Genomic DNA, 24,100 nt, shown 5'->3' on the forward strand with positions numbered 1-24,100 from the left:
GAGCAGGTGCCAGGTCGTGCTGAAAAATGACATCTTCATCTCCATAAAGCTTTTCAGCAGATGGAAGCATGAAGTGCTCCAAAATCTCCTGATAGCTAGCTGCATTGACCCTGCCCTTGATAAAACACAGTGGACCAACACCAGCAGCTGACATGGCACCCCAGACCATCACTGACTGTGGGTACTTGACACTGGACTTCAGGCATTTTGGCATTTCCCTCTCCCCAGTCTTCCTCCAGACTCTGGCACCTTGATTTCCGAATGACATGCAAAATTTGCTTTCATCCGAAAAAAGCACTTTGGACCACTGAGCAACAGTCCAGTGCTGCTTCTCTGTAGCCCAGGTCAGGCGCTTCTGCCGCTGTTTCTGGGGAATGCGGCACCTGTAGCCCATTTCCTGCACACGCCTGTACACGGTGGCTCTGGATGTTTCTACTCCAGACTCAGTCCACTGCTTCCGCAGGTCCCCCAAGGTCTGGAATCGGTCCTTCTCCACAATCTTCCTCAGGGTCCGGTCACCTCTTCTCGTTGTGCAGCGTTTTCTGCCACACTTTTTCCTTCCCACAGACTTCCCACTGAGGTGCCTTGATACAGCACAGCTTAAGGCCGCTATTGAAGCATCCTGGGCCTCCATAACACCTCAGCAGTGCCACAGGCTGATTGCCTCCATGCCACGCCGCATTGAAGCAGTCATTTCTGCAAAAGGATTCCCGACCAAGTATTGAGTGCAGAACTGAACATAATTATTTGAAGGTTGACTTTTTTTGTATTAAAAACACTTTTCTTTTATTGGTCGGATGAAATATGCAAATTTTTTTAGATAGTAAATTTGGGTTTTCATGAGCTGTATGCCAAAATCATCAATATTAAAACAATAAAAGGCTTGAACTACTTCAGTTGGTGTGTAATGAATCTAAAATATATGAAAGTCTAATGTTTATCAGTACATTACAGAAAATAATGAACTTTATCACAATATGCTAATTTTTTTAGAAGGACCTGTATTTCTGAGAAAGAATCCTTCTATTTCTTAAAGGCCAATGGCAGGCGGGGAGGAGGCTCCCTAGCATCGTGGGTGACGTTAGAAGCAGCAGTGGCGGTGCGGGGACCAAGAGCGGCGCGGGGAGCGAGGTAAGTATATTCAACGCCACGGCATATGGGAAGGCATTACGCACAACTCCCATAGGCTTAAAGGGCATCTGTCAGCGGATATGTACCTATGACACTGGCTGACCTGTTACATGTGCACTTGGCAGCTGAAGGAGTCTTTGTTGGTCCCATGGTCATATGTGCCCGCATTGTGAAGGTGAATCCACTGGTGGGTCCTTAGTCCCCAATCACTGAAAAAATGCCACATGGCCCAGCAGACCAGACTGCACTACAAAGACAACATACAGCATCTCAACTGGCCTATGTGTCCATATAAAACCTGGCTAGATTATTTAAAGGGGTTTTCTGAGACATAGAGAGGAGAGGTCATCAATATCAGATTGGGGTCCTACACCCAGCACCCACACTGATCAGCTGTCAGCACCAGGAACTATACAGTGGACAGAGCTAGAAACAGAAGGCTCTGTTCATGTGTAGCGGCTATGCCAGAGATTGGGAGCTAACATGCAGTACACTGGTGCCAGAAACAACTGGTTGGTAGGGTGCTAGGTGTCAGACCCCCATAGATCTGATGACAAATCCTGAGGAAAGGTCATCAATATGTATGCCCTGGAAAACCCTTTAACAAACTACCCAGTGTGTTATCATAGATGCATCGGATGGCTTAGATGACGTCTAGGCACGACAACAGGCCAGCTAGTAATTCCCGGTGACCTGCCTTCTCAACATCGTTGCCGGAGGGCCATCATCAATCATCTTGCTGCTGCCTGCCGCTGTGCGAGCATGTGTTCCTGGCTAACAAGGCTAAGAGGACCTAAATCCAAGGCAAGAGCCAGCCTGTATGATACTGACAGAATAGCCTGAGACACACGCTTGGCAGCAAGTTACTAAGAAAAAAAAGTGTGTTTTAGGGACTTGTGACTGAGGGTCAGGTAATATTTTTACGCAGCTGTACAGTGGACTCCCAGTATGAATTTTACTGGTGGGTCCTAGGCACCCCACTCCGACACTGGCTTCTGCCCCCTAGATTTAGTGATTTAACCTAAATACTCAAAAAGTCCTACATGTCGTTATTACACATCAAAAGCTAGGCAAACTTTAAGAGATCCTACCTTCAAAAAACATCCTGCAGCACACACATTAGACGGCCCTGAATTTTAAAGAGCTATCAAGACACAAGACCGTTTTTACTCTCCATGAATCTCCATCCAAGATCAGCACTTCCTAAATATTCCGGATTACGCAGAAAGTTTTTGACAGATTCTGGACCAAAAAGGATTGATGTTCATCACATGTGCCCAAGTAAAAAAATTCACTTAATGCAAATTACACCCTATGCTAACAAAAAGAACATACGTGCATTATAAATGAGAGAGGTGAATAAAGGACGCAAGAACGAAATTAATATTCCATAAAGAAAAAAAAATTCACCCCAGATAAACCCGGCCCTATAAACATGGTTCAGAAGACAGCTCTGGGCATAGAGCTCACTTGTACCCTGTAGAAAGAGCCTCAGTGTTTTCCATCAGACGGACTCTGCCAGCGCTGGCCTTTTTCCACTTTAACAGAGAAACGTCCAAGTCAAAGTATAACGAGGGGACTCATAGCACGCTGCAAAGCCTCCTCGTTTTAGGCAAATCTCTGCTCCTTTCATCAGTACATGGTGGAAAGACTTGTCTAGCTTATACAGAGTTGGTCAGACGTGTATTCAGTATCTGTGTGCCGCACTGTATGTATGTAACAAACCAGCTCAGGCTCAGACCTGAGCAAACACCAACTTTCTTCGGAGATACCTGTAGTATCACTGAACAGCCTAGATAGCATCAAATGCTGCAGGAAAATCATGTGTGCTCCAAATTGTTGAAGTAATAAAAGTGCCGCAATTATTTTGTCCATCTGCTATGAAGGCCGTAGCCAAAAGTTATCCAAACCCACCAACTTCAGCTGGCTACCCTATACTGTATGTAAGGGGCCTCGCACCATTCCCCCAACATCATCTGAGTTTAAACACTTAGGGGGTCATTTATAAGTTTAAACACTTAGGGGGTCATTTATTTTTGTTTTTACACCACTTTTTGGTGTATTTTTGTTGCAGATTTTGTTGCATGGGTTAGGTCATTCAGTACTGCTGTGATGTACAGGAAATGTTAAGTCCATCGGTGATGCAGGATAAGTGGCAGTGCTTCTTGCTCAACTTCAAGAAGTGCGCGCCGCTCCGGCCGGTAGCTGGCGTGCGCGTGAAGGAGCCTGTTGGTATGGATTCCGGAGCATGGAGTGTGACGTCACAGCGATCCTACGGCAAGTTTTGGTCCTTGGAACTTACTGTAGGATCGTTGTGACATCACACTCCACGCTCCGGAATCCCATACCAACAGGCTACTTCGCGCGCACGCCAGCTACCGGCCGGAGCGGCGCGCACTTCTTGAAGTTGAGCAAGAAGCACTGCCACTTATCCTGCATCACCGATGGACTTAACATTTCCTGTACATCACAGCAGTATTGAATTACCTTTTCATCGGAACAGGTACTTTCTATTACCCTCCGCTCAACATTTTTCCTTTATCCCAGCGCAGGTACCGCAATCAATTTGATACATTTATGCATGTTTAATTGGATCGGGGCAGCCGAGATCCTTTTAGGTACTTAGCAGCGGCTCTGTATACTACTTGCTTACAGAGTTAGGAAAGTGACCCACTGACAGCGCAGGTACAACCATATTATACTTGTAGTTTAAACCATGTTGTATGGCCGGCAGCACTAAGCGCTAAATTTATGTAGAGGCCTGCACCTCTACAAAACGTTTGCGCATTCGCCGCCAGCGCAAGGGGATTAAGACCGGCGTCTAAATGGCCAGTCTTAATAAATGACCCCCGCCTAATTCTATTCTCCGGGAGGATAAGCCGGTAGAGATATCTGGCAGCCGCTATGAGAACACCGACATGTTCGTTCGCGCTCAGCATGCATGTGTACGAAGAGGTTTATTTATTTTACTCACTTACTGTATATATCAGTATGTCTTTGGAGTATACTTACGTCGCTCCCAGTCCCCGCACCGCCGCTTGTCGGAGGGGAGCAGCCAACGGCAGGCAGGGATGGAGACAAGCCTCCCTAACATCGGGGGAGACGCTAGGGAGGCTCGTCTCCGTCCCTGCCTGCTATTGGCTGCTCTCCCCCCGACACCAGATGTTTTCATCCGTGTACAGGGAGAAGCAGCAGGACCAGCAGTGGCGTAGGGAGCGAGGAGCGGGGTAAGTATATTCCCTGTGAGGGGCCCGGCACATGTGGGGGCTTTTTATAACCCCTTTAAGAGGAATAACTGCTGGACAAACGAACGTTCAGTACAACAGCTAGCGAAGGTGGACGGGCATTTTCAACCTAAAACTGTAGGTTCACAGTTTGTGAAGTTCCATAAACATTGAGAAATTGTTTGAAACTAAAGATCAACCATAAAGGGGTGGCGCAGTTTGATGATACTGATGAGCTATCCTTAGGATAGGACATCAATATCAGATTGGCAGGGGTCAGACTCCCAGGACCCCCCCCCCCCCCAATCAGCTGTTTGAAGGGGTTGCGGTGCTCATGCAGGTGTCGCTTGTAGTGGCGGTGCAGTGTCACTGCAGTGGCTCATCCCATTCAAGTAAATGGGACGAGCAGTTGCAGCTACAATCTAAACGGCGCGCAGCTAAACAGTGAAGAGGACGCAGCACTTGCACGAGCACCGCGACACCTTCAAACAGCTGACCGGCGGGGGTGTCGGGAGTTAGTTATCATTTTATTCCCGGATTACCTATCCTGTGGATAAATGTTGTTGAATGACCAACTCAAAATTCTTTATTTTAAGTAAAAATTCCAAAACAGATGTTTTAGCTACTCAGCACCTAAACGCTCTCATTACATTTCTGCCGCCCTCTGTACTATTCCGCAGAATGTGTGTCTGATACTTGAAAATATGTGTGACTGAACCTCCTGTGGTTTGTCAGAATTTACTTAGGCTAGGGCTGAACGGGAATTATTTTCTCATGTAATTTCAGAATTTCCCCATAGAGAAAAAAAGTCATGTTACCCGATAGAGAATAATAGTAAAAAGCAATAAATAATTGCTGCTTCCTTCTCGGTATACAATGAGCTTCCTCATCTACACTGAAGACTCATAAAGCTTGCGGCACAGGACTTGTGAATACAAGACATTCTTTAAAACTATCCTCCCAAGAAAGCTGCCAACATCTAAGGCTACTTTCACACTGGCATTCTTTGTGGATCCATCATGGCTCTGCAAAAACAGTTCCATTACAATAATACAACCGCATACATACATGAACGGATCTGGTTTTATTATGTCTTACATAGCCAAGATGGATCCGTCATGAACTCCATTGAAAGTCAATGGGGGACGGATCCGTTTTCTATTGTGTCAGATTGCGTCAGAGAAAACGGATCCATCCCCATTGACTTACATTGTGTGTCAGGATGGATCCGTCTCGCTCCGCATGCCAGGACGGACAGAAAAACGCTGCAGGAGGCGTTTTGGTGTCCGCCTCCAGAGCGGAGTGGAGACTGATCGGAGGCAAACTGATGCATTCTCAGCGGATCCTTTTCCATTCAGAATGCATTAGAATGCAAACTGATCCGTTTTGGACCGCTTGTGAGAGCCCTGAACGGATCTCAGAAATGGAAAGCCAAAACGTCTAGTGTGAAAGTAGCCTAAAACACTACAAGGTGGTGTACAAGAGGACAAAGGAATGCCTCAATGCAAATGTCCAACATCCGGCACCTCCATCCATATAGCACGGCGCTGTAATTAGTAACATAATACAGTAACTTACTGAATCCTCTGGGGGTCTCTGGATCTTTCCCCAATCAACAGAAGGGCCTTTCTCTTGCAAGAACCGATGAAACAACTCCTGGAAGCCTTCCAAGTCTTTCTTGGTATGCTGAAGGATAGAAAACATATGCTTATCATCTGAGCCATGTATACAACGGCTGAAGCATAACGTGAATAAAAGGTGACCCTATTACTATTTAGATCAAACTTCGCCAGCAGATGAAGTACAGAACTCTAACACAATCCCTCAAAACCCCCTAAATATACAGTAGGCCCTAAAGTGGTCATTGTCCTTCTGAGAGAACTGGGTGACAACCAACAGTCCTTTTCTTTAGTCCTAACCAGCAGATGGGTCTATTTATGCATTGAGGGGATACATAATAGCATGACTGGTCAAGGTTACCACTCAAATTGGGCGACAACCTATGGGTGAGCTAAAATAGAAGCCATATTGGTACATAGTGGTAGCCAACCAGCTTTTGAAGAAAGAGATACAATAAAACTGTGGGAAAAAAAATTCTTAAAGGGGTTGTCTAAATTTTCTATTATTTTTTCAGAAATTGCTTACAATGGTATAAAAGAAGTAATACAGACTTTATTAATCCTCTGCCTCTAGCCATTTACTATGTGGACATGTTATGTCCATGATTGACTGCCAATCACTGACTCACTGCTATTCTTTCCATCAAAATGTTGGACGCCACAGATGAACCAGAAGGAATCCATTATAAGTCAATAGGTCCTATCGGGCTATGCCAGGCTTGAGCGGAGTTGGCACATCACAGGAGCAGTGATGTGCTATGCAGAGCTCCTGCCTGCGCCTCCTCCACTTGCTACACATCAGTGCGGGAGACCATCTACTGATGTGCTATGCAGAGCTTTTAGCAAACTGAGCAGGCAGGTGCTCTGCACAGCACATCGCTGCTCCTGCCTGTGCCAACTCCGCTCAAGCCTGGCATAGCACATCCAACGTGTATGTCAGGCTTTAGCAGAGTGGATCTGGCACAGGTATGAGCAGCGATGTCAGCTCCTGCCTATACATCGCTCACTGCAGCCCCACAGGGGAATTCGTACACCACTGACATGTCAGTGTTGCCTTAGTGTACGGATTCCAAAGCACTATAGACGCCTGAACGTCAGGTGCCCATTGCATAAATAAAAAGATTCCAAAGCACTATAGACGCCTGAACGTCAGGTGCCCATTGCAAAAATAAAAAGATTCCAAAGCACTATAGACGCCTGAACGTCAGGTGCCCATTGCAAAAATAAAAAGACTCCAAAGCACTATAGATGCCTGAACGTCAGGTGCCCATTGCAAAAATAAAAAGATTCCAAAGCACTATAGATGCCTGAACGTCAGGTGCCCATTGCATAAATAAAAAGTGAAAAAATGAATACTACAAAAATAAATTTTACAGTATTTAGAATAGTTTTTAATAATGTTATACTTTAATGGGGTACGATGAGGTTCCAGCACTTTTGACGGCAGGAAAAACACAACGACAGAGCAATAGTGCACAGTTCTTGCCATCCAAAAAAAAATCAGAAGGAAACCAGACGGGCTCCTTTAAAGGGAACGTGTCATCAGGCAGCATGAAATTCCGACAAATTTCATGACAGAGAGCTATGCTTTATTCTGAAACGCTGCGGTCTTTCAGAGAAATCAGTTAAAAAAACGAGAAGAGGGGAAAGTCTGGACATGGGGAGAAGGGCTCAAAGTGCCCGGACGCTTACCCCTGCACCCGGCTCTTTTTTTTTTAAACGATAGTTTTCTCTGAAATGCTGCAGTGTTTGATCTAGCTGGCAGAAAGGTGAATGAAGCAATTCAGACAAGAAAGCTATGCGACGTAAAAGTCTACTAAAGTGTCTGAAGTTAAAGATTAACCAGGAAGCTGATGACCACGAGAACAGAGCTTTCACTACACTTGAACTCATGTTTATTGCCTCAATCACGTTTGCTCGGGTAAGTAAAACATATCTGCAATCCATTATGAATAATAAGAGATGACAGCTGGTTACATCATTACTATACAGTGTATAATAAAGCAATGGCGTGCCCAGGGGCGCTATAAGGGAAGTCACAAAATGCATCATTTCCTGTCCTCATATTTTTTTGCAACCTCTCTCACGCTGGGCAGATTTCAGTTTCCCTATGACTATGGATGTTATAGTTCTAATGTCCACTTACTGCTAGAAAACACAGTAAAAGCATGTGGAGCTGCCAAGAAGGGCACTGCTGCAGTGATAGGTTAGGGCTACATGGCATCGATATCTATTCGTAATCAAATTGTAGCATTACCATGACTCCCGTAATGTTTTTACATGGGGGAAAAGGCACAAGCAGTCCTTTGATTGGGATATACTAGTTGGAAGGGAATTGATAGATTTGCATAAAAACTTGTAACAATAGACTGTATTTCCTTAAAGGGAATCTGTCACCGCATACCTTGAAATTAAACTTTCCCCATATTCAGATGTTTGCTTGTCAGCATATTTCAGTGCTGTTGGTTCCATCTTCATATGTGCCCCCAATTCGGAGAAAAAAGCTTTTTAAGGCCACCTGTCGGCAGATTTGTACCTATAACACTGGCTGACCCGTTACATGTGCGCTTGGGAGCTGAAGACATCTGTGTTGGTCCCATGTTCATATGTGCCCGCATTTCTGAGAATATATGCAAATGAGCCTCTTGGAGCAACGGGGGCGTTGCTGTTACACCTAGAGGCTCTGTTGTCTCTGCAACTGCAGCGCCCTCTGCACTTTGACAGGGACAGGCAGTGAAAACATCATCACACTTGCCTCTGTCAATCAAAGTGGAGAGGGCACGTCAGTTGCAGAGAGAGCAGAGCCTCTAGGTGTAACGGCAACGCCCCCCGTTGCTCCTAGAGGCTCATTTCCATATAATAAAACATCATTTTTCTCTGCAATGCCGGCACATATGAACATGGGACCAACACAGATGCCTTCAGCTTCCAAGCGCACATCTAACCCAGCCAGTTTCAAAGATATAAATCTGCTGACAGATGCAATTTAAGTTTATTCTAATGAGCCCCTTGGTCAACGATGGCGTTGCACGAGACTCCATCATTCACGGCCAGGCCCCCACTGCTTTGACCGACGGGGCCAGGCAGCAAAAAGTACTCATGTCTGGCCCAGAAAACTCAAGGGAGTGAGTTCAGCGCGCACACAGTACATGACTGGAGATCGCCAGGTGTAATGTCAAGGTATGTGGTGACACATGGTATATTCACACATGACATATTTGATAGGGCTCATTTTGTCAGGAAGCGCAAGGATTTCTGAAAGTCCCATTCAGATGAACAAGACAGTTGCAGATTTCTGCAACAAATCTGATACACAATAATAAGGAACTTTGTGAAATCATTAAAAATGATGTGCAAATGGGTTACCTGCAGTAAGTCTAAACACTTACTAATATATTGTCTGTACTAGAGATGCCCCGGTAAGCCATGATCATATTCCTGTTGTGTAACCTCTCATACAGTGAACATGTGGTTATTTCTCATCTACAATCCCTGAGATACATGATCATCGCAGATCACATACCTCTTATCTCCACTGGTCCCTGACTTACCCCCAATCTCCCTGTCTTTTGAGATCACATTTCTCATACTGGGCAGCAGAACTGTTTCTCAGTAGCAGATCTGTGTTCAGTGTGGTGACAGATAGTAATTGCAGCACTATCTTATGCCGTGTAATAAATACATGCAGGCGGCTGTAATTATAGACAGGGCATTTAAGAGGAATCATGGGAACTGAAGTCGTTTACATGGTTATTCTGCCAACTGCAAGCCCTAGTAGCATCTAAACAAAGGTGCAACACAGAGCTGGGCAGGATAATGAAAATGAAAGAGACAAACTTCTGATCTATGGTGGCATTACCTGGTGAGCATCCTGGGTACATAAAGTTAATTTTCTATAGTTTTCATCAGCTCATATAACTCCATAACTATGCAAGTTTTCCATCTCGTAAAGCCCATTTTTGGCTAATAAACCTGCTCTATACCTAAAGAGGGAAAAACAAGTTTTTACTGGAGGATAAGTACCTCTAATTCCGACTCAGGTGCTGTAGACAGGATTTTCTCCAGGTCCACCTTCATGGCTTCCTCCAGCTCCAGTCTGATGGCTTCTTGGAACTGAGCCATCCCTCCACCAGACATTGCTTTGCTTATATCTGAAATAAAGAAAAAATATATATATCAGTTGTTGCAAAAGGAAAAGCCTCAGTGATAAAGTGTGTTTGTAGCACTTGACAATCTCTGAAACAATAGATGCCCAGGGGACAATAAACCTTTCCACTACCCACCGATTATCCGCTAGTCTCCGGTGAACATATACCAAGTGTGTTTACAAAGGCTAAAGTCCTGGTTTACTCTGTTCACTACAGTCTGTCCCTCCAAAACTGCTGACAGTGCTAGGTAAGGGCCAAGGACCGCAGGGCAAACATACCTTTTGCCACTTTGGCGTCAGCAACAAGCTTTGTCTGTGCCAGATCCATTGCCCAACTGACACCAGAGGCGCCAGATGCAACCCTCCGACTGATAACGGGGCCTGTTGGGTTCCGCTGAAATGTCTCTCTGTTTTGATGGGAAATTTTTTTGCTGAATGTAGCGCAGAATCTGTCTCCGACGCCAATGTGAACGTAGCCTCACCAGAAACGAGCGGACAACTAACAATATTAGAAGGCTGAAGTAATACTGCTCTATTTTAGGGTTTGCACTGAATTAAACGGGTTGTCCAGACTACAAGCCTGACTTGGAGAAGGAGCCAACAGACATTAAAACTGCAATTTTAACAAATATGAGGAGACAGAATGATTAGCAGCACACTGGGGGATACTTTAAGGTACTGTGGTTGGTTTAATATGTGTTTTCCAGGTGACCGGTTCCCTTTAAGCTGTAAGTTTCACCATTTTCTAGCTTTAACCTTAAATTTGTCAGACCAATGGACCATGTCCACGTCCACAACCATGAGCGCTTTTCAAAACTAGCGAGGGGTGAGAAAATTTATCCTGCGCAAATATGGAGGACCGTCATTTTTATTAAGCTACAAAACGGTCATAAAACGCTTCATGAATTCTTCCCAACGTGCACAGTAAGAGAAGAATCATCATATGTCTCAGAAGACGTTCATGTTGTCTTGCCCTTCTCACGGCTCTAAGATAAGACTGATCTCTGGCCAGGAAACAACGGAAAACTAAAGATGTCTCAAGAGATGCTTCCTATTGACAGCTACAGAAGGTGCTACACGAGCCTGCAACTTCACAGCCAAGAACAGCACAGGCTGCGGGTTACTAAAATGCACAGTGCACTACCATTGTGTGAACGGGAACTCACCAAGCCCCGGGCTGGTTATCTTAAAGACAAATCCACCCAAGACACTACGGCTCGCCTTTAGTAATGTGAGTGCACCTAGATTTTGGCGCAACTTGTGGCAAAGTGTGGTGTAATTTGGTGCATGTAGGTTTAGAGAAATTATCTGCACCCAGGGGCAGGGCTTAAATGGGTTGTCCCATGAAAAATATCCTGCAGTTTTCAAACCAGCACTTGGATCTGAATCATTTTGTAATGGCATCTAATTAAACATTTTGTATAGCCAGTGAGCGCCACCTGCAGTTTGTTCTCTTGCTTATTTCTCTGTCCATCTCGCTGAGGTCGACACACATGCTCAGTTCTATCCTTCAATTGCCTTCTGAGCTAAAACAGGGAGAGAGCTGGAGCAAAAAGGACACACCCCTTGTGCTTCCAGCTTAACCCCTTCACGACTGCTATCTGTGAACATACGTGCCTATGCCCTGTGCAGTTAGCACGTATATATACACATGCAATCTAGTAGGAGCAGGTTGGGTACCCGGCTGCCCTCTCCTGTGCTGGGTGCATAGATTCTGGAAGTGGCCGAGCCGGCCCGGCGGTGGTGTGACCGCCAGGTGTCTCAGGGTCAAAGCAGAGCAACAGGGTCTTGGCAGACCCTGATCAGCTCTAGTGTGCCATGCTCCCATGGGGGGCTGCTGTGGATGTCCCAGTTACAGTGAAATAGTGCAAAATAAAAAACATTAAGCGTCAGTGCCCCCCTAGAGGTGTTGTAATGACTTCTTGGAGGACCATATTATGTGCCAGAAATAAACAAAAATAATAAGTGGAAAAAAAAATATAATTAAAAATGCTAATACATAATTAATGTAAAAAAAAATAAAACTATATATTCCCTTTAAAGTAAGTCTGATGGCCATGCAAACCCACCTTCGTGGCCTCCCAATCACTGATAAGGTGGCAAATTTTAATATTTTTTCATATACAGGAACAGAACAATTAGTGCACAATGGGAATAGGAACCTATTCCGGCCAATGCATCATGTTTATAGTAAATGGTCATAAGACTGAGACAAGTCAGAGCTGGGTCACACACGAGCTGATGTGAAAAACAGGAAATCTACCCTATCCAGCCGTGTAGAATAATAGTGCTCTTCAGGTTGCACTTATAAACATGACATACCATTCTATACAGCCTGAGAAACAAATGCTCATCTTTCTTGCAAATGCGAAACGCGTACATGATGATCGGCATTGACCGAGCATTGACTGCAGGGGATTCTGCGTGTGTGAGGCGGGGGGAGGTCATCGTCTTTTCTTTATAAAGCAGTGTAAAAATGTGATACATATGCAAATTAACCTGAGATGAGACCAGTATGTGAGATGAGTCAGGGACAGGACTTATCTCAGGGTAATTTGCATATGTATCAAATCGGTTTTTTTTTACACAATAAAAGCACACAGAGCTATGGGGACTGGATATTGCGGACGTGCTAGCGGCCATCTAGCAGCCCATGTCCTCAGCTCTATACACAAAATCCCGGTGACAGGTTCCTTAAAGGCATTTCAGAAACAGCGCCACATCTTTCCAAGGGTTGTATCTGGTATTACAATTTATCTATCATCTTCAAGAGACTGGGGCAGAGTTACAATACCGGACACAGCCCATAGACCGGTTTGGCCCTATTTTTGATAGAAAGTAGCCATGTTTTACCAATCCTGTATAACGCTGCTCCTTTAAAAGAGTGCTCAAGCCCCTCACAGATTCCAAATCTGACAAAACTTCAGGCCATTGTCATTACTGACAGTATCTATGAAACATCACAAGATCACTTGAATGGCAACTCCGCTGTTTTGGCCAGCCGCCATTACTAAACTCCCGACCCCAGCATAGCCTTCTGCTTCCAGCTCTGTAAAATGAATAGCTTCCGGCACCAGATCGTGAGTCAATGGAGCTGCTCAGCCATTCATAGCGACATCAAGTATTAACCACTGTACGTGTAGCATATGCTTCCTGAATGATGGGCAGGGCTGGAACGCATGTGGATTGAGGTTGTTCGTTGCCTCAAGGGATTCTTCTTCAGATTTGGAAGGCATGCTTGACTCCTCTTCCTTTTTGTTGCAGACAGAGAACATTGGGAAATACCCAGGGACTCGCTTAGGACACAAGCATACATTCAGCATAAAAAAAAAAAAAAGTCCTTGGGGCAAAGAACAACCTCAATCCACACGCATTCCAGCCCCGTGCATCACTCAGGAGGCGAATGCTACATATGAAACTCCCCCCCCCCCCCCCCCCCCCCGTTCATTCTTCAGTAATCTTCAGAATTTACAGCCAGTCTGATGGTTGCATCTTGGCAGCAGCTCTTGCAACCCTTCAGGGACTAGAGAGTTTTATAGTAAGGGGTTTTATTAATTAATAAACTTGTTTAGTTATGACATAATAGAAGCCGCTTGGTAATAAGAACCCGATTTCTGCTGTGCATTGCTTTCCAGCAACATCATGATGTTTATATGCTGGAGGCCAGGAATACATCCAAGGACACGTGGATTCAATTATTACGCTCTCACATTCAACAAGTGTTTTACAAGGGACCAGATCCCTCACTTTAATTGCTTTCAGGGCCTCTTCACTTCTTGGTACCATCCTACGCACACTCCTCAAGCAGCACACAAATGTGAAGAGGAGAAGGAAGCGAGGAACCATAAGTGGTGCCAGCGGTGGACAGGTAACAGCCACCCTACACTATGGCCATTATGTGCCAGTTAAAGGGCTTGTCTGAGACTTAATTGTATAGGTCATCAATATCTGATCCCAACTCCCAGCACCTCCACTGATCAGCTACTGGAAGTGGTCGTGGCATTCAGGCAGGAGCTGTAGCCTTCTCCTCGGCTGTTGACATCACATCCATTGAACGGAACTGAGCTGCAATACCAAGCAAGGCTGTTATATAATGTACAGGACTGTGCTTGGTATAATATGAAGAGGTTGCACTACTTGCACGAGCCATGGCCCCTTCAAACATCTGACTGAGAGGGTTGCTGGGACCCCACCGAACAGATATTGATGACCTATCCTCATCAGTGTCTGTACAAACGTTTGTTTCCAGTAACTGGACCAACCATTGGCCAGTGTTAAAGGGCCTATAGATGCAGCTCAGGGGCATATACCCCGTTAGAGATCTACGTCTAAGGAAAGGATGCTCAACCTGCAGCCCTCCAGCTGTTGTAAAACTATGACCCCCATCATGCCCTTCTGTAGGCTGACAGCTGTAGGCTATCCGTGCATGCTGGGAGCTGTAGTTTTGCAACAGCTAGAAGGTTGGAGGTTGGGCATCCCTGGTCTAAGACGTCTCATCCAGCCAATCCCTACCTTGCGCTGTACCGATGAGGGGCAAGGACCCAAAAAGAGGGCTGTCTAGAGAGGCATGTATCTGATTTGAGAGGTGTAAGTCGACTTGCTGACATCTTGTCCCTTAGAAGCATTGTTTTTAGAGGATAATACAAAGCATGTACTGTATACAAAGTGCCTACTGGTCCATGATGACACCTTAGATCGAGATGATTGTTGAAAAGATCTTTTGTTTCGTTATGTATTTGCACAGTTCTGAAATATAGCATGTGATCTGTAAGTGGGCGCCATCATTCATTTCCATACAGAAGTCTTTTACTTCCACATAAACCAGATACAAGGAAGCGCGTGATTGCTATCTATTAGTGCTGTCATCAGTCTCAGCCCACAGATAAAATAGCGTCTGCATACTTACCACAAACCTACACCTTTAAGCTGATCGGGCCGGCAGACCTAGTCTAACCACTTTTCTTGGGAATTCCTGTGACATTCACCATTAGGGAATTACAGCATTTCTAGCCAATATCAGCACATGACAAACCGTCAATTCAAGATCTGCCTGCCGGAACACTATGTAAGTGTAATGCACATGTGTCTGGTTCAGGACGGTAAAGCCCCCGGAGTGGCGAGAGGCCCAGAATGTAACAAGAGATGGGCTATGTGCACTTCTACGCAGGCACACTTTATTTGACTTTGCAGCAGTTTAATGGAGAACAGATACATCATTCTGTGCTTGAGAGATGGCGGAGAGAGGAGAAACCAGACAGACAACCGCAAGATAATAAAAAGAACTGAAAACAATGGATAGGAGTTTCCGAGTTATAAACAGTATATAGTAGAATGAATTCACTGAAGCATAGCAAAGCCATAGCTCCCTGCATCCTACCGACGACTAAGATAACAGTGAAGTGATAGGGGCATAAAAGTAAAAATCATAACCTACTGGTCAATAACCCTCAACTGACAGGTACCTATACTTCTAATCTCTGGTTAAGGGGGTCATTCAGATGGCTGTATGCTGTCCGCAAAAATGCGGATCCGTTTTTTGCAGACAGTTCAGAATGTCTGTCAAAAAACGGATTGCATTCCGTTTTTTTGCTGATCCATAGACTTCAATAGGGCCATGTCCTGATTTTCACCGACAAGTATAGAACATGTTTCATTTTTTTGCTGAGCCGTGCAATGGAAGAAAAGGAACCCATAGAAGTGAATGGGACAGCATCTAATCTACATAAAAAAAAAAAACGGATCCGCATTTTTTCGGACAGCTTACAGCCGTCTGAATGAGCCCTTAGCAGCTATCATGTTCCAGATTTAAGGTGGTTATTTACTACTATAGGGGTACAAGGCTTTTCAAGCTTACCGTCTGTGCCCATACCTGTGTTTAGTTTGATTTTGTCCATAGCCTCAAGATAAGCCATCAATGTCTGATCGGCAGGGTTCGGACACCCCACGTCGCTACCAATCGGCTGTTCAGAGTTGTGTTGGTGCTGGAACCACGTGACTCCATCCATTTTGTAGTGCACGGACCTGGTGACTGCAGAGCGCTCCTATTCACTTCAAGTAACCGACTCTGACCACTACACAGTTCAGATGGTGGAGCTACTGCAGAACAGCTGATCGGGGGGGTGTCGGATCCCTGCCAATCAGACAGGACAGGCCATCACGTGTACAGTCCTGGACAACCCCTTTATGGACAAGAATTACAGCAATATAGGAAGAGGCTGTTCTTTTCCCGCGGTAAAGCTGGTCCACGGACCTGTCTGTCCAGCCAAACAAGCAATTATCTATGGAGGCTGGGCGATCACTACTTGTCTTGGAGAAACAAAGGGTTAGCCAGAGATTGCCATCGCATCCAACAGGGTGTTCTCAGCCAAGTCTAAATCTCCAACCTATTTCATGAACTGAGACTGGGAATCCCTTGCTCTAGGGGTCGGCGGGTCCAACCACCATTTATTGATAGGAAATCCTTTTAAATCATGATCGCCCTTTTGGAGCTTTTCAGCCACTTCTCTTACCATATGCTGCATGTTGTGGACTGCTAGCAACTGGAGAGTGCTGGCCTCATTATTCCATATTTTTAATCTATTTTTTTACATTAACAAAAGATAAAAAAAAAAAAACATTTCGGTACATTGTTTCTCTCTCGTCTGGATGCTGTTATCTAAGCTGCCAACAATTTAGGACTTTTTCTCAAACTATTTTCTTCCTATGAAAGAGACAGACATTCACGCAGCCAGAGACAGGCAGCTGTTATTGATGCAGCTCTGGTGTAAGCGGAGGAATAATGTCAGCGTCTGCTCTTACAAGCACTGCTGGCATCCTGCATTAAGTACGTGGTTTTTTTTTCTTATTATTCCAAATTATAAGATGCAAAAATAAGTCTAAGAGACAGGCCTACTGATCCTACTCTCCATAATCAGCTAGGTGATACAGTACCATGCTGCAGGCCACAAGCCCCCAACCACTTATAGGTTGTCAGCCACATTCAACCTGAAGCACAAATATGAAAACATTTGCTGATAAATATTTCAGTGTGACATTTAACACTAGAATCATACCATCAAAACTGGCAAATTTAGGATAAGGGCTCTTGCACACGAACGTATTTTCTTCCTGTGTCTTTTTTTTGCGGACCGTATACAGAACCATTTATTTCAATGGGTCTGCAAAAAAAAACGGAAGTTACTCCGTGTGCATTCCATTTCCGTATGTCCATATTTCCGTTTCGCTAAAAAAATAGAACATGTCCTATTATTGTCCGCGTTACGGACAAGGATAGTACTGTTCTTTTAGGGGCCAGCTGTTCCGTTCCGCAAAATACACAGACACATCCGTATTTTTTTGCGGACCGCAAAATACATACGGTCATGTGCATGAGCCCTAAGTCTACAACAATGTCAATTTCCAGTACATATGGTCATAGCTCAGGACTCCATGGTGAGTCACACAGCAAGGCACTGGTTGGGGACCACTGCTGTAGGGTAATGAGCCATTCATTCTTTCGATCAACTAGTATGGCCGCTCATGCTCAACCGGCAGTACACTGCCCAATGACTGACAGGTGTTCCCCTACAGCAGTGATGCTCAACCTGCAGGCCTCCAGCTGTTGCAAAACTACAACTCCCAGCATGGCTGGACAGCTTACAGCTATTAGGCCATGCTGGGAGTTGTAGTTTTGCAACAGCTGGAGGGCGGCAAGTTGAGCATCCCTGCCCTACAGAAACAGGTAAGACTTGAATGCTTGCACTGTGGGCCTGTGTCTTCTGCTGTCAATCAAGCCTCTTGGAGGAGAGACCTTAGGCTGGATTCCCAACATGTTTCTGACACATACGCACAGCATCATTAATGCCCATCATGCTGTGAGTTCAGGTCAGTAAACCCGCAGTTGGCCAAGACACAACATAAATCCGGCCTTAGCGTGAGCGTCAAAGGGGTTGTCTATTTTAGAAACAAAATGGCACTGTGTAATGCTTACTTTACCCTGTGGTGGCGCTGCTGAGAAATTGAAGACTAAATGGATGTCATCTGTGTGCTGTCCACATGCATGTGTCCATTCCACAGATTAAAGAACAAGAATAGCCATTTCTAGTAATTGGAGTATTTTGTGGATCCATGTTTTGTTGACTGCAATATGGAGAAGGTTGTGTGCATGAGGCCTAAAAGGTAACTAAACCTTGTTTAAAAAAAAAAAAAACATACAAAAAGGGTAGAAGAGCTGCCTCTACCCTTCATATTTTATCGGCTGTGCTGGGCTTTTTGAGCGTGTAGAGTGCAAATCGCATATACGGTACTTTCTATGGATCTGTACTTCACACCCACAAAAAAAGCAGAAGGGGCAGGGCACTCTGAGCAATTTACTAACCCCTTCCTGGTTTTATTTTTAGTTTTTATAAAGGCTTAGTTCCCCATGTATTCAGGCTTTGTTACTGCACCTAATCATTGTCTGAACCCAATTTATAGAATTATAAGATGCAAATCACAACCTCGCACAAGTAACAGGACAGTGAATCTCCACCACTTTCTAACTACTTGACTCTATTACATACACCTTTGATAGACAACAAACATACTTCTGAGGGACCTCAAAAACAATCCATAGTCCGAGCAAGCAGCCAGACAATTTGTCTGCAAGGAAGTTATATTGGAGAAATGTTTTGTAATCCAAACACATGGGTAATACATGAAGTAAGCATGAACAGAAATGCTAGGAAAGAAAGACCACTCAAAGAAGGACCCTTTGTGTCAGGAAAGACAGGAATTTCCATGGAATTATCTAGCTATTAAATAACACATCTTCATATGACTTTCTATTTTTAAACATATCCCTTGTCAAAGGAAAAATCTCACAATGGAATGAAGTCGGGTATGGATCGCCACAGGGAGAAGAGGGAAAACGTGAGCAATTTTTTTGCTTTAGCCTTTTGTTTTCTGCCAGGAACCATTCTGATTTTAATACTACAAAATACACACAAAACAGAGATTAAAAAGCTAAGCGTTCGCCTCCTTTCAAATAAGTGACCTTGCCACTGATAACAACACTACATTATGGCATATCGGTTTTTCAAAGAGATCCCATGGAATTCTGATGGATCACACTGACTTAAAAGTAGGGTCTATCATGGTTCAGAAATTGGGAAAAACATTTGGCTCTTCCTACTATTAGCGCTCTTCCCTTTTCGTTGGGAATGCCGATATGTTTACAGTGGTCACAGTGTACTCTGAAGTGCTCTTTTTGCTGTCAAAATTACAGAAACACCAATGGAAACCTGAGAGACAGCTCCTTCAAGGTTAATGGGATTCATTTGAAGATGGATCCTTCAGGGTGCTGCCACACTAGGTTTTTTACCAGCGTTTTTTTGACTTGTAAAAAATACCATGAAATCCACACTTTTTGGGAAGTATTTTTAGTTTTGACTTTTTTTTTAGTTATACATACCTGTCTACATCTATAAAACACCACACCGTGAGCATGTTGTGATTTCAAAAATGTCAAGGGAGCTTTTTGTAAAAAGATGTAGTGTGAAACCACCATTATAGCTGACATGTCTTCTCATGCAATGGAAGCCATTAGGGGTGCACCAAAATTCCGGCGGCCGAAAATGGGCCTAATCCATTTCGGCCGATATTGGTACATATCGGCAGAAAATAGCGGGGAGGGACTGGGAGGAGGAGTTGGGGGCCGGTGCGTTCACTGTTCTCCGGCCCCCAGCTCCAGTAGTTATAAAATGTGTACAATTAATAAGGATTCTATTCATGAGGCCCCCTCTGCAGTAGAACATTCAATATAGCCACATCCTACTCACAGGGCTGTTATCTTAATGCTGGCCGGCCGGGCAGACGAGCGGCAACGTCACGACTGACGTCATGTGCCCGGCCTACTTTCTGAATGAAGGAGGCGGCGCAGGCATGTGACGTCAGTAGTGACGCTGCCGCTCCTCTGCCCGGCCGGCCAGCATTAAGATGACAGCCCTGTGAGTAGGATGTGGCTATATTGAATGTTCTACTGCAGAGGGGGCCTCATAAATAGAATCCTTATTAATTGTACACATTTTATAACTAGTCTGTACTGGAGCGGCAATGGGGGGGGGGGGGTGTCTGTGGATGGCACTGTTATGGGGTGGGTGGGGGTCTGTGGATGGCACTGTTATGAGGTGGGGGGGTCTGTGGATGGCACTGTTATGGGGTGGGGGGTCTGTGGATGGCACTGTTATGGGGTGGGTGGAGGTCTGTGGATGGCACTGTTATGAGGTGGGGGGGGTCTGTGGATGGCACTGTTATGAGGTGGGGGGTCTGTGGATGGCACTGTTATGGGGTGGGGGGGGTCTGTGGATGGCACTGTTATGGGGTGGGTGGGGGTCTGTGGATGGCACTGTTAAGGGGTGGGGGGTCTGTGGATGGCACTGTTATGGGGTGGGTGGGGGTCTGTGGATGGCACTGTTATGGGGTGGGGGGTCTGTGGATGGCACTGTTATGGGGTGGGTGGAGGTCTGTGGATGGCACTGTTATGAGGTGGGGGGGTCTGTGGATGGCACTGTTATGAGGTGGGGGGTCTGTGGATGGCACTGTTATGGGGTGGGGGGGGTCTGTGGATGGCACTGTTATGGGGTGGGTGGGGGTCTGTGGATGGCACTGTTAAGGGGTGGGTGGGGGTCTGTGGATGGCACTGTTATGGGGTGGGTGGGGGTCTGTGGATGGCACTGTTATGGGGTGGGGGGTCTGTGGATGGCACTGTTATGGGGTGGGTGGGGGTCTGTGGATGGCACTGTTATGGGGTGGGGGGGTCTGTGGGTGGCACTGTTATGGGGTGGGTGGGGGGTCTGTGGAATGCACTGTTATGGGGTGGGTGGGGGTCTGTGGATGGCACTGTTATGGGGTGGGGGGTCTGTGGATGGCACTGTTATGGGGTGGGGGGTCTGTGGATGGCACTGTTATGGGGTGGGGGGTCTGTGGATGGCACTGTTATGGGGTGGGTGGGGGTCTGTGGATGGCACTGTTATGGGGTGGGTGGGGGTCTGTGGATGGCACTGTTATGAGGTGGGGGGGTCTGTGGATGGCACTGTTATGAGGTGGGGGGTCTGAGGATGGCACTGTTATGGGGTGGGGGGGTCTGTGGATGGCACTGTTATGGGGTGGGGGGTCTGTGGATGGCACTGTTATGGGGTGGGTGGGGGTCTGTGGATGGCACTGTTATGAGGTGGGGGGTCTGTGGATGGCACTGTTATAAATATCATTTAAAAAAAAAGTATTTTAAAAGTATTTGGGCAAAAAGGCAGTTTCGGTTTTCGGTCAAGGGCATCCTGAATTTTCGGTTTCGGACCAGAATTTTCATTTCGGTGCACCCCTAGAAGCCATGACATTAGTGTGAACAAAGCCTAAAGTTGTCCATACACATTATGCTTCTGTGGACCGAAACCGCCAAGAACAGGAGGTTTGACTAACACACTAATGTGTGTTTGGGTCAGCTACCAACTCTCCCCCAACAGATGATGTCAGGGGAGACAAGGATTGGGAGAAATTAATATTTTCACCTGATCCTTTTGTTCTCCAGTGAGATAAGCTTCCACCAGAAACGGTCTGGCAGAGGCTTTCTCCGCTCTCCTCGTAGCATACACAGACACATTTAGCCAGGAGGGAGACAGGAGAGATAGCTGGCAACCAATCGTCCATTCGGCCCACAGCTAGTGAATTTGTATGAGAAGCTTAAAGGGGTTGTGAAAGAATGGGGGTGGCCAATCTCCCCACTTGGCCAGACATGTAAAGGAAAGATGACTTACCTGCTTCTCGGCGCTGGCTCCCTGCTCCTTCTCCTCCAGGCCTGCAGTGCTTCACTGGGTTCCTCAAATGTTAACATCTGGTTTGACTAGACCAATATGTCCTGTAACCATATATCATAACATAAGTGGAGCCAGTCACCACCATGGCCAGTGATTGGCTGCGGCAATGTCAAACCAGATCTTGACATCCAGAGAGCCTCGGCAGAGTATCGGAGGCCTGAAGGAGAAGGAGCTGGCGCCGGGAACGGGCAAATCATCTTTCCTTTATAGGTCCGGCCAAGTGGGGGCGGGTTGCAATAAAAAAAAATCTTGCAAAAACCCTTTAAAGGCTTATTTACACCAGACATTATTAATGGCTAAAACAAAATAACTAAGTAAAAAAAACTAAGTAGGCTTTATTAACTCATGTGGCCATGATTGTTGGCCACATTTTTAGTTCATTCCCTCCCATGACACCATACTTTAGTGCTATTTTATATTACATTGGCTGCCGTCTGTAGAAGTAAACTATGTAAAATTACATAAACTGAAAAAATGAAGGTTGTGGAAATTTAACATCATCATTTCACATAAAAACATTCCATTTCCACATCGTAACTCCGAAATCTATAGCTTCATCTTGGTTACTGTAACTAATCAACAAGTTGTACTAATTAGTATATCCATAATGATACTGGATCATCATGACTATATGCTAGATTCTTCTGGACACAAAGCTGCAAGCTTATAAGTATAAATCTAGAGTAATATAGGAACCCAACAACGCTGAGCTGAGGGATGTCTTGAAAATCTTTGATAGAGAAGCTGGAAGTGTCAGTGTTCCAGAGCTTCTTTACAGGAATTAGGAAATTCTTCATATTAAAGACTTCTCCTACCACGACAAATATAAGCCAAAGAAGAGTCTGATCCCAACTTCAGATGGGCAAACACATTGGTTTCATCAACATTTTCTCAGTAGACTTCATCATTTTGAAACCAAAGCGGTTATGTCTGATCTTGGGAACTCCAGCCCTTGCAGAATTACAACTTCCAGCATTGTTAGGGTATTTCGGAGCTAGTAGTTTCACAACAGCTAAAGAACCACAGGATGGAGACCACTGGTCTAAAGAAATTTCCGGATACCAGTTGGCATGATTGCACGAAATGTAATAGTTGTGCCATGTTTTCAATGATATTGCTAGACTGTGCAATCTCAGGGTTCATTGATTTGATCGCTTTAGATGCCCAATACTCAAATTGTACAAAATGTGTAAATTAATTTGACCTTTCCCAGGTTCACACCGATTTCTTTTGGAGGAGGGTTTGAGGCAAATTTTACTGTGGGCTTTTCAGCCAAAGCCAGAAGTGTTTTAGAAGAGAAGAGGAAATATAAAAGAAGGAATTGCCATACACTTCTCTTTTCTGTAGGATCCATTTCTGGCTTTGGCAAAAAAATCTGCCTCAAATCCTTCTCTAAAAATCTTTGTGAGAACCTACCATTAGGATGTGCCATTTTGGCGTGCCCGACAGGCAGTTAGTTAATTGAGAAAATGGAAATAAAGCAACTGGTTTTAGAGGATTTCTGCAGCTTCCCTGCCTCACCGTGTATTCGAACACAATTGATGTGATGCATGTGAACTGCACTTTCAAGTGGGTTAGCAAGCTTTATACATGAGCCTCATTAATTCAGCTATGCAATGCATCTTCATGTTTTTGCTTTCAATGTGAGAGGTCTACAGTCTCAGGACAGCAGAAGAACAAAATGCTCCAAGGCAATAGGAGTCGTTGCCAGTGGCCTGTGTCCTCGGAGTCCAGTGGCTGGAGCATTTCGTTCTTCAACTGTGATTTTGTGTTCCCTGCACAGTCTGTGCCCTGGACTTTCCAGGTCGAAGCTGGCTTTTTTTTTTTAGTAAAGTCTTTGGACCAACAGTTGTACAAACGTCCTTGACTATTTAGCTCCTGGTGTGACTAGGACTCATTTTACTATGCTTTCGGCCTCTCCTGAAGGTAAACAAAGTCTGTATTTGCATGTAACCTATGCCTTCAGTTTTAATTGTAGACGTGCTAATTAGGGATTCCATTTGTAGGGACCCTTTTTCAGAATACTAATTAAAAACATTTACAGCAACGCGTGAGAAGTGATTCACACCCTCTTCGCAGGGTTTTATTGGTTGCAAAGTAATCAAATAATTTTTTCTTCATTTCGGCTTCGTTAATTACAACCCATTAGAC

The 24,100-nt window shown here is 45.1% G+C and overlaps 1 protein-coding gene across 3 annotated transcripts in view; it reads right to left on the reverse strand.

The window, feature by feature from the left end:
- UGP2 (UDP-glucose pyrophosphorylase 2) overlaps positions 1–24,100 on the reverse strand; it is a 106,107-nt gene that overhangs the window by 56,310 nt on the left and 25,697 nt on the right. For 2 of the 3 annotated variants that reach the window (XM_044289298.1, XM_044289297.1), the window contains exons 2-3: positions 9,998–10,125; positions 5,934–6,041 (exon numbers count right to left, since the gene is read on the reverse strand). In XM_044289298.1, the coding sequence (XP_044145233.1) occupies positions 5,934–6,041; positions 9,998–10,111 (222 nt within the window). In that variant the 5' untranslated portion in view covers positions 10,112–10,125. Of the gene's footprint in view, positions 1–5,933; positions 6,042–9,997; positions 10,126–15,990; positions 16,142–24,100 lie in introns of those variants that run through there. The other variant, XM_044289296.1, reaches the window with a different exon arrangement.

This window comes from Bufo gargarizans, chromosome 4 (genome assembly GCF_014858855.1).
Source record: "Bufo gargarizans isolate SCDJY-AF-19 chromosome 4, ASM1485885v1, whole genome shotgun sequence".
Lineage (NCBI taxonomy): Eukaryota > Metazoa > Chordata > Amphibia > Anura > Bufonidae > Bufo > Bufo gargarizans.